The following is a 15,122-nucleotide window of genomic DNA, read 5'->3' as shown; positions in this document are numbered from 1 at the left end:
CAAAGTTGGCCGAGGACAAGACCTTTGTGGGCCAGTAATGGTCTTATTGCAGGACTTTGGATGGTGAAACGATGGAGGCGCGTTATATTTTGTATACTTGCGGCAGCCGACAACCCGAACAAATTCTTGCCAGATGTATGCAATTAGGATGTTGTTGGCAGTCGCATTGCAAGGATTCAAATTCATATAAGTCTCACCTGCAACATGCAATTCAGTGAAACCTTATTGTTGGTGTGTTTATGAGTACCTAACGACAGCAATTAGTGATTTGCCGAATTTTTGCAATAACGTGATGGATCAGTGATCAACCGATTTTGAGCTGCATTCATTCGAGAAGTTCAAATGGCAACGACGTAAAAGTTGCTATGCTTTACATATCCCATCATCCGAAATTTATGAGGTTTGAATTTGGGCAGTGCAATGTCGTCAACACACGTACGCACCTTCAACAAGGGTAAACATGCCACGGCGGTTTCTCGGCAGTTACTTTTCCATCCCCAACGGAAGCGCCAAGTTCAGAGTCAAAGTATTAATTGGCCAACATATAACCGCACAGGGTTTCCGTGTATTTAGTCGACCTGGTCAATGCCAAGCTGCTGACCGCGTCGTCGATACCAACAGCGCTCGACTTGCTCAGCAGTTGTTGAGTCAGAATCGCATTCAATCACACCCGGAAGAAGTGCGCGTACACTTTGAGCACGGTGGAAACGACGCGCAGATCCCGAATCGCCCGAGGAAATTTATTCAGCTCTGTGTAAAGCACCTTTCGACTGTACGCCGATTCAAACGTGGCCTAGACGTTGTCTCTGACGTAGCTCTTAGGGGACCAACTGTCAACGGTATTTGATAAGCGGCGTTGGACGTACAGAGATGTGTACCACATGGAAGCCGCCTCGGCATTGCTCAATGGTCTGCTAAGTGTCCGGTATGGCAACACCAGCTACGTCGTGGATATCAAGTTGTGGCGGAGTTTTGCCATTGACCTCGGTGACGACCTGCCACCACGCATTTTTATGCCGTCCCCTTGGCAGACTGATGAAATCCCTACCGGTAAGACTGGCGAGCCTTGCATTGCCTTAACCACTTTATAATGACATTGTATACACGTCAAGGGGTGGTGAATGCAGTATTATTGTATGGGTGGCGACTTGTTTGGGGGTATCCAGTACTAGTATGTCCTGTGGACTTTATAATGACATTGTATACACGTCAAGGGGTAGTGAATGCTGTATTATTGTATGGGTGGCGACTTGTTTGGGGGTATCCAGTACTAGTATGTCCTGTGGACTGGCAAGGTTGGTACGTACCCCTGAAGGGATCCAGCAGCCTGATCAAACTAAACTTGGGGGTAGTAGGTTTAGACTTCCACACACCACTGCAGGCACTTTTACCTGTACAGTTTGTTCTGTAGCGTGCAGAGCAATTGGATCGCGCGTCGGTTTCACCTGTTGCAAACACACACAGTCATTGTGTGTGCAGTGTGAAAGGCTGCGATACAGCACTATTAAAAGACGACACATGCTGATCCATTGTTGCGACGTTGGACGCTGTATTATTATTATTTGCATGCAACGGACTGTACCAGTGTTGTCACTCAACCGCGAGCTCTGGACACACGTTCGACAACATCACATAAAACAACAATGTATGTTCGCAAAGCAGGGGGCGGAATAGTAAGTACATACCCCAATCATGCTAACGTCAACGCGACTGGGACAAGAACTGTGGAACGCCCTGATTAACACTCTAAAACTAGACAAAGCACTGGCGTTATAGTGCTACTAACACCACCAAGCTAGCCATAACCGATAGCCAAATGATTTGGCCTGTCGCTGGAGCTTGGCTCTTCCGCTTAGGGGCCAAGGCAGCTTGTCGCATACTTTTTAAATACTCGACCAACGTCAAATTGAAATCTCTGGTCGACCCCGTGATAGCGTAGCGGAAGACGTCGGGTGGGTTCTGCACGGCGCAAGGCGGATCGATGGCCCTGAACGCTGCAGTCATCTCGTTAAACCACTTGGTGCAGTTGGCGTTGGCCGCCACGACATCAATCGCGTTATCATCGGGCTTGGATGCAAAGTACGCTTCCGACGTCATGTACACGGCGGCCACAAAGCAGTTGGAACGGCTGGCCACAAGGGAGGCGTTGGCGTTCAATGTCATCTTGACTCGACTAAAGCAATCGTCGGATGCATCCGCAGAGGCTAGCGAAGCGAACGGCGCAGCAACCATGACGACGATCATAGCGAACGTTGCCACCATACCGATCCAAATTGTTGGATTGAAAAATAGGCAACTTGACTTTGAGCGAGAATCAGGGCCGACAAGCCGTTTGATTGGACAAGGTGCAATAATCCTGGATGCCTAATTACGTCCCAGCAACATTCAGAACAAACAGTATACGTAAAAAATTATGTACTACAGTATTTCATATTGCCGAGCATTGTTTTGTGTGTTTTGCAGGGAAGTATTTTTATGCGTACACGAGGATTTAGGCAGAGTTTCCGTTGCGTTTACCAAAGCAAAGCAGTTTGACCACCAAAAGTACATGAAAAACTCTCAAATCTCGTAGACGCAACTATCATTCTCCTGCCACCACCATGTGAACGCTTAAAATGAGCAAGTCACGACGACGCTCGAGTCTATTTGATCCAATACGAGCTTGTACATTATTTAGGGTTGATCTGGATGCCATTTTGTAAAGTCTGCAAAAATCCGCTAACAGTCTCATATATCCCATGTAAAAGGGAGAAAAAAAGTATTCACGTTACAAAGTTCTCTGGATGTCAGTTGTATTCAACCCCCCTACTAACGTTATTGTCAAGTCGGTTCGTAATTGGAGTCGCCAGTAGAATCGAATAGACTGAACAGTCCAAATTTGCGTGAGAAATATTACTATACGTATAGTAATAATAATATTCGATTTCTGTGAAGTGCAGTACAAGACTTCAATGCGGACGGACACAAACCTCCATAAAAACGATGGACTAAATCGGTCCATACATAAAACACTGAGATAGATAGTACTTCGAAGTATTCCATTAGGGATGGTCTGGATGCCACCCCATAAATCGATCTGAAATAGGTCAAATTTTATTGAAAGTAGCTTAATGTGTGTATGGAATATTATATTTTCATTTAAACGCATCTTTTGGATGAATTCAAGGCAATTAATTACAGTATATGATAGAAAAGTGAAAATAAATTGCCAATAGGATCGCATTGATATGTTGCTAAAATTTAGCCGCACATCGTAACATCATCAGTGGCGGCACCCGTACTATAGTTAGTTTTCATCTTGGTATAAACCAAGTAATCACATGGATCAAGCCTGTCCACTACACTGTAGCTACCGGTAGATACGTCGATTACAGCAACTTACTCGTTGAGCTTCTTTCTGGATTTCCTATCTCAGTTAACCGCGACGAGAACCTTGTAATTCGTGTTTTCTATAGTTGACACCATGACCATGCCTAAAGTCTGGACATCCGCACTGTACCTGGTATGTCTCGGGCAAACTACCAGCATTGAGATAATTTAGTCAACCATTCTGTAACTCCCCGATAATATGGTGCTTATTGATGGTACTTCTTCCCTCCACTTCCACATTTTGGCTTGGAACCTTGGGGTTGCCCCCAGTGAGCCGAACCATTAGGCAGTGATGCTGCTATACGTATTGTCCTTGCTGTTGCGTGAAACTCGCATCACCCTTCGTAATTCGAATGTCGAAGCACTATTTAGTAGAGCTTACAAAACAAAGTCTAAACACTAAGGAAATATGATACTGTATTGAATGTCCTCCAGAGTGAGATGTATCGCTGAGTACAGTATGATGGCGTGAGTTGTTTGAGTTAGCGGTGCCTTGGGAGCTTGGTTGGTATTAATACCTCATGCATTTACAAAGTCGATAAAGTCAGTCGACTTGACCAATTATACGGCAAAGAAACTCTGGGGTGGTAGTAATCAGAAGTACACTCAGCCACCTTACAAACAAATCATTTACAAATATTGTGGATTCGGTACAAATTTCCAGACCCCGTCGAATCGAATCTCGCCGCCGAATCGAATCACGAATCGACGCTATTGGCTAATCCAATTTTGAGTGGTTTTGATTGGCCCTTACAGAAAGGTCAAGCATAGTCAGCCAATCAGAACTCCAGAGTGATTCAATACAGATTAGACAACCAACCGCGCGAAGTATAACGATAACGTTATAGCGAATTCACAATACCCCACTTGCGATTTACTAACTGTAAGTATAGATGGTAATATTGTGACATTAACTGTACGCATGGCCCACATTGTTATTGGTCCTGTGTCGGTGGTGGCTGTGGTGGCTGTGGTTGGTGTGAGGGGGACTCCTTGATGTGATCAAAGGCGACAAAGTTAACCCCGTGGTCGGCTGTGTCTGCATGACGTGAATCCAGTGAGATGCAACGTCCAAGTCTTGTTTCAGAGCAGCATTTTCCTGCAGCGCATTGTGCCTGGCTTGAGCTTCGTGGTGCGCAACTTGCTTCCACACTGATCCGAGGTGATGTCGCTGCAGGTCCATGAGTTTGGTTTCGAGGTGCCACGCCTCCACGCGCAAGTTGGTTAGCTCCTCCTTCACAGGGTACCGGCGCTTGTCCTTTGTCGTGATAGTGGTCATGATAGTGATAGAAGCGACTTGGGGGGAAAGGACCAAAATGAGAAGTGCCCGATATGATGTTAGATGAATCAATTGTTCAGAGATAGGGTAATCAAGCGAGGCGTGGGATGTTGACTCTAAAGTCCGCTTCATGGCAGTTTTCATCGTCCCACTGTTTAATGTGACAGGCCCACGACCAATGTATGCAGCACCTCCTGGTAACACAAAACACATACAACAGTATATTTGTATGTTGTTATCGTCGTGACTCGTGCATTTATCGAATTCGTCGTCATGGTTGTCAATCACAACTTTTGTATGCGCACCCATCCGTCCATCGCAGGCATCTCAGATATGTTGGCTGACTAGAAAAAGCTACGGGTGTACTATGCAAGTACGCGACTTGACAGTGAGTTTGGTGGAGCACCAACATGGGCATTGATTTACAGACTGCAGCTGCTTAAGTTAACTGAAAATACTCGAAGGCTGCGACTACCGGTACGTCGTCGTCAAGGTCGTCATGTACAGTTTACACGGTACCGGTACTACTCCGGAGTGCTATCGAAGAGTATCTCTCTCAAGCATTCAGTACGTGTACGCAAACTTGAAGGTGATATCCAAAGAGTCGGAAAGGTCATAAGATATGTGAACACGTCAAACTCTTTGTCTATGCACCGGAGTTGCTGTGTACTACGTAGTAGTAATTTTATGTAGTTGGACCAACTACATACCTACAAACAATGCTGGAGGGACGTGAGCCTCTAGTCAAGAAGAACCACCCCAAAGATCAATGTTCATATTCATGTGCGCGTCTCATGTAAAGGTAGCACCACGGACAAGTAATATGAAAATATGGAAGCATCTTAGGTTCGAATCAAGTTGGCGGCTACCAGTCACGTATATCTCGCAGTCCGTAACGATTGCCAGTCTGATCAAAAGGGTAGCACGACGATTTTGCATCCATGTCGTCGCCAACATTCCCATGGCCAGGCAGATATGTTTCGTTTTTTATTTTGCTCCTCGAAAAGTCCCCTGAACAAAGCGGTCCCCCAGCTTTGCTTGCTTGTCTTGGGGGCTACAGTAGTGATTCAAACGTTGCTGACTACCAGTATACGATTTCGTGTCTTAATGCACTCGAAGGTTACTGGACATGTGACAACCGAAAAGCTTACAGAATTCGGAATCGAATTCGTCTCAGTCCTTCCGACTGTTTTTGATTGGGTTTACAGAATTCTTGTGGTCGGAGGGGGTTCGCGCATTGAAGACATTTGGTTGACGTGATATTAGGTACTACTACAAGTAGTAAGTGTACTTACTAGTACTGCGGAGTACTTGAAGGATTAGGTACTATTAATAGTTCCAGGTAACGAACGGTACAGTAACCTCCTTACTACTTGACTTCCTTGAACGCGCAAACCTTGTCCACTTGTGATTGGGATAGATAGATATATATGACCGATTCAGTGATACAATACCCATACCATTTTCGTTTTTCCAGCCTCGAAGTCCAATACTGAGCTGTTTGCAGCGAAGTACAAAGTGACTACTAGTACTAGTACTAAGCTTATTACAGTACAGCACTATTAATAGTATGCACCAGCACTGTAGGATTACTCAGCAATGCCACATTACAGTAACTGTATTGTGATCATAGAAATAAAATAAAACGTACTACTAATGCATGGATGGCCTCGAGCCACATCGTTTGCTTATATGGCGCTTCCCGAAGTATCTTCTGCTCTTGACCACCAGAAGAATAATCAAATTAACTTTTGGGTCTACGCAGTACTGGTACTACTCTACGTCCCAAGTACTCGGGCCGGAGAACGAGAATCGACCAGTCACATGTCTTATTTGTGGCCACGCATCATCGTTGAACACGTGGCAGCGTCGCCTTCGTTTTCCTTGCCCAAGTGGTTACGGGTAGATTACTGCTTATTCAACGGTGATTCTTGAAGCGAGGTGATACTGTGGATCTTGACGTGGGGAGGTGTTTGATATGGATCGTCTTCAGGGTACCCAGAGGCTGTACAGTGTACAATACTAGTAATAGCTAGTTACTGCTAGCTGGTTACATAGCTACTAGAGTACTGGTTTATATAGCAGTAAGTAAATACCATAAAATTATTGGGAGGTTGAGTAAAGTATCCCATCGCGGCAGCATGCTGTGAGCTCGAGATTCGCTGTCCCCCACCGAGCTCCTTGGTGACGACTCAGTGGGTACAACTGAATGCACAAACATCCGCCACAGCAAAACGTTGATCGATTAGGTGAACACAGGAGTTAACTACGTAGTACTGTACAGACTGTACTCCGGAGTATTGACATACTAGTACACCCTAACTTACTATTAATAGTACCGTACTAGTACTCGGCTGTACTAGTACAGTACAGTATACAGGGATATTACGCCGTACGTACGACGTGCTCAGTCTTCAGTGCAGTAAAGACACGCCCTCAAACATACCGATAGCCTCATCGACGTGGGTAAGGAGGAGGTGGTTACTACCTGGTTACTACCTGCTTGTCGATCTCAATAAATGAGAGGCCAAAAGTACCGATAGACAAGTCGTAGACTGTCAGCTGTAGGTGGCGCGAACCCCCCCCCAACTGCAATGGATAACAAACACTCTACACTCAAGGCTTCTACAATGGGTCTCATTAAATGGGCTCCCCTTTTACGTCCCTGAATGGATCTAGTGGAAATGTGTCATTGAGAGTTTCTCCATGGCTCGTGGTCACGTGGTCGTTGCAGTGAGCCTGCTGTTTGGTGTAGCCACGGGCAAAAGTGAAATCGCAGGAAAGGACAAAGTGAATGTGTGGGACGTGAGCTTCTGGGTCCTCGTCGCGGCCCTGGTGTGCTACATGGCCAAGCGATTGGTCACGATCTACGATGCCTGCCATCCCAACAAGGCCTACCGACACGACGATTTCAAATACGTCAACTTTTACACCCACCGTATCAACAAGCCCAAAGCATTACTAGCCAGTAGTACGTAACGGCCGGTAGTTGCCACTTATTCATAGACCACATAACGTCGCAATGATTTGTGCGTTAGAGGGGGCTGTTGATCGTGGTGTCAATGTGTGGTAAACGATAGCTACAGTATTTGCAAGACATTGATTATTGTACGTGATGCTAAATCATCTAAGTTCTTAAGTTCTTAGTAAGGTAATAACCGTACAGGTAAAAGTGTTTGCAGTGCTGTGTGGAAGTCTAAATCTACTACCCCTAAGTTTAGTTTGATCAAGCAGCTGGGCTCGTTCAGGGGTACGTACCAAACGTGTCAATCTGCAGGACATACTAGCACTGGATACCCCCAAACAGTCTCCACCCACACAATAAACCTGCATTCACCACTCCTTGACGTGTATCCACGAGGTTCAGTCTGCCAGGGGCACGGCGTAGAAAATGCGTGGCGGCAGGTCGTCGTCGAGGTCAATGGCAAAACTCCGCCACAACTTAATATCCACGACGTAGCTGGTGTTGCCATTCCGACACTTAACAGACCATTGAGCAATGCCGATGCGGCGTCCATCTCGGTACGTCCAACGGCGCTTATCAAATAGGTACTTGGCCCCGGAACATAGCAACAACGAACTGCATGGTTTGGTTTGCAGTGGCGACCCATACACCACGCGGATGACGACGTAGCTCACGGCACTGCTGATGCAAATGATGCCGACCAACCACGCCAGTCGCGATGAGCTCCCAATCACCACAACTCCACGCTGACACACCATTTGAAAGTTCATTTGTTCGAGTTTGCACTTCGGGTCGACAATGACGTTATGCACCACCGGATTCACTTGAGTCAAAATCACAGTTGTGAGCCACACGAGCGAGCTGCTCATGGGGGCGTAATGTAGCGTGTATTGCTTGGTCCAGATTGTAGACACATCGTTCAAAATGTACACTAGCCTCGTCTTTTCGCCCGCACTTAAGGACGTTTTGTACCACGGAACCACAGGTACGCGAAACGCAGTATAGGTGTACCCCGCCGGTTCAACATCCAGCATAGACGTACTAAGTAAACACAGCGCGGTGAAGCCCCAGAGCAACAAGAGAGGCCGCCCAACCCACACCATCCCCCCCACGCGGTTGAGTTCAAGCATATTCATCCCATCGATGTGTCCTCGACTGGCGAGAATACACACCCCAATCAAAACGGCAATTCAATGCATGACCCCCGTAACGTATTGCGCACCAGAACGAACATACTGTACGTGGCAAATGTGGCGGGGATTTCCGGGGCTTGTACCCCCTGCAAATTTGAAACCGCCCATTCCGTGATGACAGTGACCGCCCCCATGTCCCCCTGTAAACGCACGACTTCCCGGCTTCCTAGGGTCCATTCAATCACGTGCAAACAACTCCACAACTCAAACGACGGGTCGTTCTCGTTATCCATCAAGAGAGCGCCCAATTTGCAGCTGACTGGCTTCAAAGTCGCGAACGTACTGCATCAATGCGATGCGGAGGGGGATGACTTTCCTCGACGCTGCACTGGCCAATGCTTCCATCAGGGCAATATCCGTGGGGTGCACGAGCTCCCGAACGAGGCGAGTGGACTGTGTCACGTACCACCGTCGACACCTGTCGTAGTTGGAGTTGTGCCAACACGCAACGTCGACCTGCGATTGGGTGGCCAGGCTGAGCCTTGACGCTAGCACCGAGATGAGCAATATGTCGGTAGTCGGGTACAAATTGGCGGTCACTACCATTCCGCACGCAAGGTCTCTCTTGATCAATTGGAAAAGGGTGATCATTCCGGACGCCCTCGTTTCTGGACACATGAGGCTCCCCCCGAAGGATGTAAAGTACGCCCCTTTTTGCTTGAACGTGGTCGGTATCACACTCTCCGTGCTCCACATATTAATATCACCAAGCTACGTATGGGTATACGTAGCTGTACATATATTCATGAGCTTGTTGTGTTACCTGTACACAACAAGCTCATGAATATACATACCATCGTTGGACGACTGATGTGCCGTTTTCTTCAACGGAAGCGACGCATTGTCATGATTTCTGTCCACAAGTGCGGGCAGTACTTAACGATGGCAAGTTGAGCACCGGATGGACGAAACGAACAGTCACGGGGACATCCTGCGCGGCGACGATCGTGACTACAACCTTTGCCAAGCCAGAAGTCACCGCAGCTCTGCACACAGGCACGTAGCCCCTGGACGCATCCAGAACGTACCCGATGCCGTCGAAGCCGGACCAGACGATGCCTTCCACCATCACCCACAGATCCACCCGCACCAGCACCATTGCAGCTAGAGGGCCGCCGTCGGAAAAGACGACGGTGGGGCTGCTAACGGGGAATCGTCGAGCTGGTCGTTGCTGGGCTTGCCACGTCATTGGAGGCTTCTAACGAGATCCTTGGTTGAGAGGAAAGAGCGGACGGGTGGCTGATGGGGCTTGAGCTAGTAGGTGCACTAGTAGGAAGTAGACTAGGTGTACGACTAGTAGCAGTTGCTTCAGCTCAGGGGAGAGCGAGGGGCGCGCTTGGAAGGAATGGCTTGAGGGGGCGGGGGTTGTGTACCAGTAGCAGCCGTAGTAGGATGGCTGCTACTGGTTCGGGGTAGTACTACTATTAATAGTACTAAGCTTAGTCGTACTCGGTTCCGCATGGTACCATCTGTTAACGAGTTGTCGTCGACGGTCACGACACCGCAATACGTCCCATGTCATGTGGAGGCCAATACAAACTTCAAAATTGAGTGCGCGCCAGTAGGCAAGGGGCAATACACTCGCCCAAAAGCGTCGAAAGTGGGAGTTGGGGTGCCTTGCACTGATACGACGAGAACTCCTCGGGGGATGTCGGCGCCAACTAACACTACATGCCTGGTTTGGACACGAATTCGCGACATGTTGGTATAGTCATCGTGCAGTGCAGTCCAGTTTGGAAATATCGACGTGGGGATATGTAGCTCGTCCAAGTCCTACATGCAGACACACGATTCAAAGACCTCGGGATTTCTAGGATATCGATATAAATAATCCCATTGCAATCCGTTAAGCGGAATATTAAGTGGCTTAGGTGGACATTGTGAATACAGCAACCAACGGAGCTGACGAGGACAATGAGCTATTCTCGCGACCAAGGGCAATGTACATACTTGCTGTATATGAAACGTGCCGTTCTCTCGCCTTAGTCTTTGGTATGCGGGGGGCTAAATCCACGTGAAAATTACAATATGGAAAAAATGTATGCATGATAAAGGGGCGACTTAGTCGAGTGCAATCCGTACGCCCTTGCGCATAGACGACTTGGAGGATTGGGCAAACCAACTCACTCGGCGGTTGCGACTCCGTACGACGGGTGTGTCTGCTGCAGCACTGGTGTCGTCAGGGGTTGGTTCGTCGTTCAGGTCAGCAGTCTCCCACCGGTGGTCGGCAACGTCTGTGGCATCGTCTCCTTCATCTATATCTTGGGTAGTCAACTCGATCGCGATCTCGTGATCAAATTGATCCGCCAGCGCTTTCGCCAGTGCCATGCTCGCTGCATCTTCGTTTATTAGTGGGGTTGGTTCTACTTGGTATTCCGTCGCCCACTCATCAAACGTAGCCGAGCCTCGGCTGTTGATCAACGCTTGAGCTACATCCCGATCACTGTCCCCATCATCAAAGGAAAAGGTGCCATGGGAGGATCGATACGACCCAGCCGAGCTCGCGGCTGCTAAATCATGCGCCAGCGCTGCATCTGCCGACGCCATAGCCAACGCATCGGAATCTTCGGCTTCGAACTGCGCAGCCAACGCCAAGGCATACGCAGTGTCGTCCTCCAAGGAAGGACATGACAAGGACCAAACGTCGCTGGTGCATTGGGCTTGGTGGTGGTATGGGGCGGCCGACATGGTTTTGAAATGTGACCTCGCATGCCACCATCTTTATACCACATTCGTGTCGAACTTCCACGGCATAATCTCGTGTCGTACAAAACTGCAATGTGGGAGTGCTGGTCTTCCATCAGGACCGTTTACCGTAACGTTATGGGGATTTACCGTAACGTTATGGGGATTTATACTACTGTAGTATTATGATTGGTGATATTAATACTTTTTCGAAAACTTGGGAAGGACTTGGGAAGGACTAGCCACCGACGTACCTTGGGAGTGGTGGCTAGCCCTTACTGACGCCCCAGAGAGTGGAGCGTCAGGTGAAACCCGGGGGCGGTCTTCCGGAGGCGACGCAGATCCAGCACCAGGAGGGTCGAAGGAGTCGCCAACTTCGATTTCGTTATGGGGATTTATATTATGATTGGTGATATTAATACTTTTTCGAAAACTTGTTCAAGGAAATAATCGAATGTCGAAGCATATCAAATGCTCGGATTGGTTGAGATTATCGAAGTACAACCTCCAACTTCGACGTATTCTCCACGATCGTCACACAAAGTCGTCCGCTTATCAACATGTCACCGTTTGCCGACCTGGCGCCTTTGTACCTCAACAAGGAGCGAGCCACGGCCACATTCGAGCCACAGATGTGCCTAGATCCGGTTCTGGGGTCTCAGGCGTACCAAGCTCGGCGTCAGGAGCTTCTCCGCCTCGTGTCGACGGACGCCGTGCTCGGGGATCGCGACATGATCCACCGCAACCACACCGAGCGTTATGCGAAAGCTCTGGAGAAGTCGCAAGCATACGTGACGCTGCTTGAGCGCCATGAAATCGTTGACCCGGATGAACAGACGTTTGTGTACCAAGTGATTGGAGAGCCGCTGCCCATCGACGTCCTATCGCGCAATGTTCAATCCGATGCTAAAAACACAAATGGACGACGACCAGCGCGCGATTTGGGCTTCCCAAGGCCACGTCGTATGAAATCTGGCGCGTACGAGCAAATCGAATTGGTATACGAACGTAACAGATGGAACAATATCCGGTTTTCCGTTTAACCGCCACACGCAATCAGTGAAGCTCAACATTGAATGGCAGCAGTAGGTTGTGACTCTTCAGTAATGCCTACTACGGCCACACATAATTGAATTAACCTTCGTTATACCTACGCTAAGCCTTCTGTAAGAACGATGGTTCGGTTTCTCATTTTGAGTTTCCATCCAGTAGGAGGGTCAATAATTCGTTATACCTACGCTAAGCCTTCTGTAAGGTTAACAGCGTCAAGCTCTGAAACCAATGTCGTCCGAGCCCAAGACCATGCCAACCCATCCTGATGTCGGGGATGTCGATGCTCATTCTCAGCCTTCTCGTTCGAACGCGGACAACAGTGACACTGGACAGCTAGCAACCTCCCCCAAAGTGACCCGTGCGACGGACTTGAACGCCGATACTATGACAGAGCTCAAACAACTCAAGTTAATGCTCCTTGCGCAGAAACAAGAACTCGACGACCTTCAACCTACCGATTCGGCCAAGCCCAATGGATTGCGGGCTGTTAAGTCGGAGGCCAAGGACCTGCTGTGAAAGGTCAAGTTCAACGGAAAGCACTTCTCGGCCTTCAGGGTGAAATTCCAAAACGTCTGTCAACTGCGCCACATCTTGGACATTATCGACGGGAGTTACGTCTTACCTTACGACGCCGCGGAAGTCGAAGCGTTCGAGTACGAGGACAAAGCCAACCTGGACAAGTTGTACCTTCAAACCTCGCTCTCCAATGAAGTCTTCGATATGATCCGCGAAGTTAGCACCCCAGCGGAAATGTGGCGTACGCTGGTGTCGAACTACGAGACAAAGGAGTGGTCAAATACTATCTACGTCCTGCGCCGGCTTTGCAGCCTGCGCTGCCATCCGAAAACTGACATGCTCAAGCATATCACTAGAGTACGAGCCACGATCCTCGAGCTGGTTGACATGGGCAAGGCAATGACGGAGTCGGAAGTAGTCAAGTGACTGTTGAACTCCTTGCCCGACTCCGGTCCGGACAACTACAACTCCTTCATCAACCATCTCAAACCAACCGCTGGTCATGCAGTCAAACGCAAAGGTCTTACCAGTGCGCTGCTGAACGAAGAAGAAAAACGCCGTGAAAGGAGGCGAGGCAATCGACATGACGAGCGCCACGATCGCCCAAGGGACGCGGAACTTCAACGCAAATGCAGCTACGAGGCGAAGGGCATTGAGGACATGACGCTGGAGATCAACGCACTACAAACGCGATTGACAGAGCTGTGCGACAAGCGACGCAAGACTGACGACGGCCTCCTTTGGTGCTACATGTGCAAGAAGTAAGGAGACCACGAAGCAAAGGGGCACCCGGGATACGACCCCAACTACGTCAACAAAAGAGCCGGTGGGGGTAGGCAATCGCAACGTGGGACATATGGCGGGAAATCTCGCCCACGTCCTACCTCGGATGGCAGCGACTCCGACTCTGACGCTGCGCAATACCATGTTAATTCTGTGACTGTGGACGACACCAGGCGAGTCACGGAGAATCATTGGACCTTGGATAACTGCGCCACGGGCCACGTCACCGGCAACCATCACTTCATGCACTTGTGGAAGGGGACGTCTAGCTTGATCCTACCCAACCAAGCGGTCGTCAAGGGACGTCGAGGGACGGCCAAGATCCATCTCTTACGCAATGGAGAGCACGCCACGTTGAAGCTGCACGATGTCACATATGAACCGACAATCTACAAGAACCTCATCTCTCACGTCCGTCCGCTTCGCAGTGGCCACCAGCTTGCCCATCAAGATCTGAAAAAGACACCTTACGTGCACCGGTTCAATGGCCATGAGCTGCACTTCGCCTTGTCTGACAGCCTTTACGTCCTCCAAGACGTGGCAGCCGAACGCATCAACGCCACAACACTGGCGACCGACAGGGCCCTCGATCCTCCTTCGGATGCCAAGCTACGCCACTGGCACAACAAGCTCAACCACACGGACATGCGACAAGTGACAAAGATTATCCAGCCAATCCTGTTACCTGGCATTGACAGCTCTACGACCAACCACATCTGCGATGGGTGCGCCCAAGGTCAAGCGAAACGCGTATCGCTCTGCAACACGCACCACTACGTCCCCACCGATCCACTTGAGTGCCTGAATGGCGACCTATGCGGCCCCGTCAAACCACGTACGGTCAATCACGAATCGTTCACCAGCATGTTCATCGACCAAGCGTCCCGCTATATCTTCGGCAAGCTACTCAAGACAAAGGATGACGCCATCCTACATCTCGATGCACTGGTGAGCGACCTCAACTCGCAACTCCCACATACCCGTGTTCGTATGTTGCATACCGATGGGGGTGGGGAGTACACAAGCTCCGCGTTCAAAGCTGCCTGCCTTGCCCGAGGCATCCGCCAGAAGTTTACGAATGTCAAGACACTTGAAGAAAACCACCAGGCCGAGAAGGCCAACGAGTTTGTGTTCAACAAGATACGGACACCATCAGCGGCCTTCCTTCAACCCTGTGGGGATACTGCTTCGATTACGTTGTCTTCGTGTACAACAATACCCCGCAAGACCTGCTCAACCAACGAACGCCCTTTGAAGCCCTGTTCTCAAAGCTGTACAT

General features: G+C 49.1%; 7 protein-coding genes across 7 annotated transcripts; 1 reads left to right on the top strand and 6 right to left on the bottom strand.

Moving 5' to 3' along the window:
- Positions 1 to 1,650: 1,650 nt before the first annotated feature.
- On the bottom strand, positions 1,651 to 2,283 carry H257_15911 (hypothetical protein). Its single transcript, XM_009844183.1, has one exon. The coding sequence runs from the start codon at positions 2,260 to 2,262 to the stop codon at positions 1,771 to 1,773; it is 492 nt and encodes a 163-aa protein (XP_009842485.1). The 5' UTR covers positions 2,263 to 2,283; the 3' UTR covers positions 1,651 to 1,770.
- Positions 2,284 to 4,251: 1,968 nt separating this feature from the next.
- On the bottom strand, positions 4,252 to 4,678 carry H257_15910 (hypothetical protein). Its single transcript, XM_009844182.1, has one exon. It carries the CDS (start codon positions 4,646 to 4,648, stop codon positions 4,280 to 4,282), a length of 369 nt encoding a protein of 122 aa, XP_009842484.1. The 5' UTR covers positions 4,649 to 4,678; the 3' UTR covers positions 4,252 to 4,279.
- A 2,676-nt stretch (positions 4,679 to 7,354) lies between these two features.
- Positions 7,355 to 7,627, top strand: H257_15909 (hypothetical protein; the record flags this gene model as incomplete). The annotated part of the gene is made up of 1 exon (XM_009844181.1): positions 7,355 to 7,627. One exon carries the CDS (start codon positions 7,355 to 7,357, stop codon positions 7,625 to 7,627), a length of 273 nt encoding a protein of 90 aa, XP_009842483.1.
- A 384-nt stretch (positions 7,628 to 8,011) lies between these two features.
- H257_15908 (hypothetical protein) lies at positions 8,012 to 8,940 on the bottom strand (the record flags this gene model as incomplete). The annotated part of the gene is made up of 2 exons (XM_009844180.1): positions 8,012 to 8,768; positions 8,855 to 8,940. 2 exons carry the CDS (start codon positions 8,938 to 8,940, stop codon positions 8,012 to 8,014), a joined length of 843 nt encoding a protein of 280 aa, XP_009842482.1.
- Positions 8,941 to 9,031: 91 nt separating this feature from the next.
- Positions 9,032 to 9,502, bottom strand: H257_15907 (hypothetical protein; the record flags this gene model as incomplete). The annotated part of the gene is made up of 1 exon (XM_009844179.1): positions 9,032 to 9,502. One exon carries the CDS (start codon positions 9,500 to 9,502, stop codon positions 9,032 to 9,034), a length of 471 nt encoding a protein of 156 aa, XP_009842481.1.
- Positions 9,503 to 9,650: 148 nt separating this feature from the next.
- Positions 9,651 to 9,995, bottom strand: H257_15906 (hypothetical protein; the record flags this gene model as incomplete). The annotated part of the gene is made up of 1 exon (XM_009844178.1): positions 9,651 to 9,995. One exon carries the CDS (start codon positions 9,993 to 9,995, stop codon positions 9,651 to 9,653), a length of 345 nt encoding a protein of 114 aa, XP_009842480.1.
- A 761-nt stretch (positions 9,996 to 10,756) lies between these two features.
- On the bottom strand, positions 10,757 to 11,572 carry H257_15905 (hypothetical protein). The gene has a single exon (XM_009844177.1). It carries the CDS (start codon positions 11,492 to 11,494, stop codon positions 10,868 to 10,870), a length of 627 nt encoding a protein of 208 aa, XP_009842479.1. The 5' UTR covers positions 11,495 to 11,572; the 3' UTR covers positions 10,757 to 10,867.
- Between the last annotated feature and the right edge of the window lie 3,550 nt (positions 11,573 to 15,122).

The sequence above is a fragment of the Aphanomyces astaci genome (assembly GCF_000520075.1).
Source record: "Aphanomyces astaci strain APO3 unplaced genomic scaffold supercont1.77, whole genome shotgun sequence".
NCBI lineage: Eukaryota > Oomycota > Saprolegniomycetes > Saprolegniales > Verrucalvaceae > Aphanomyces > Aphanomyces astaci.
This window is presented reverse-complemented; position numbering and strand designations above follow the sequence as displayed.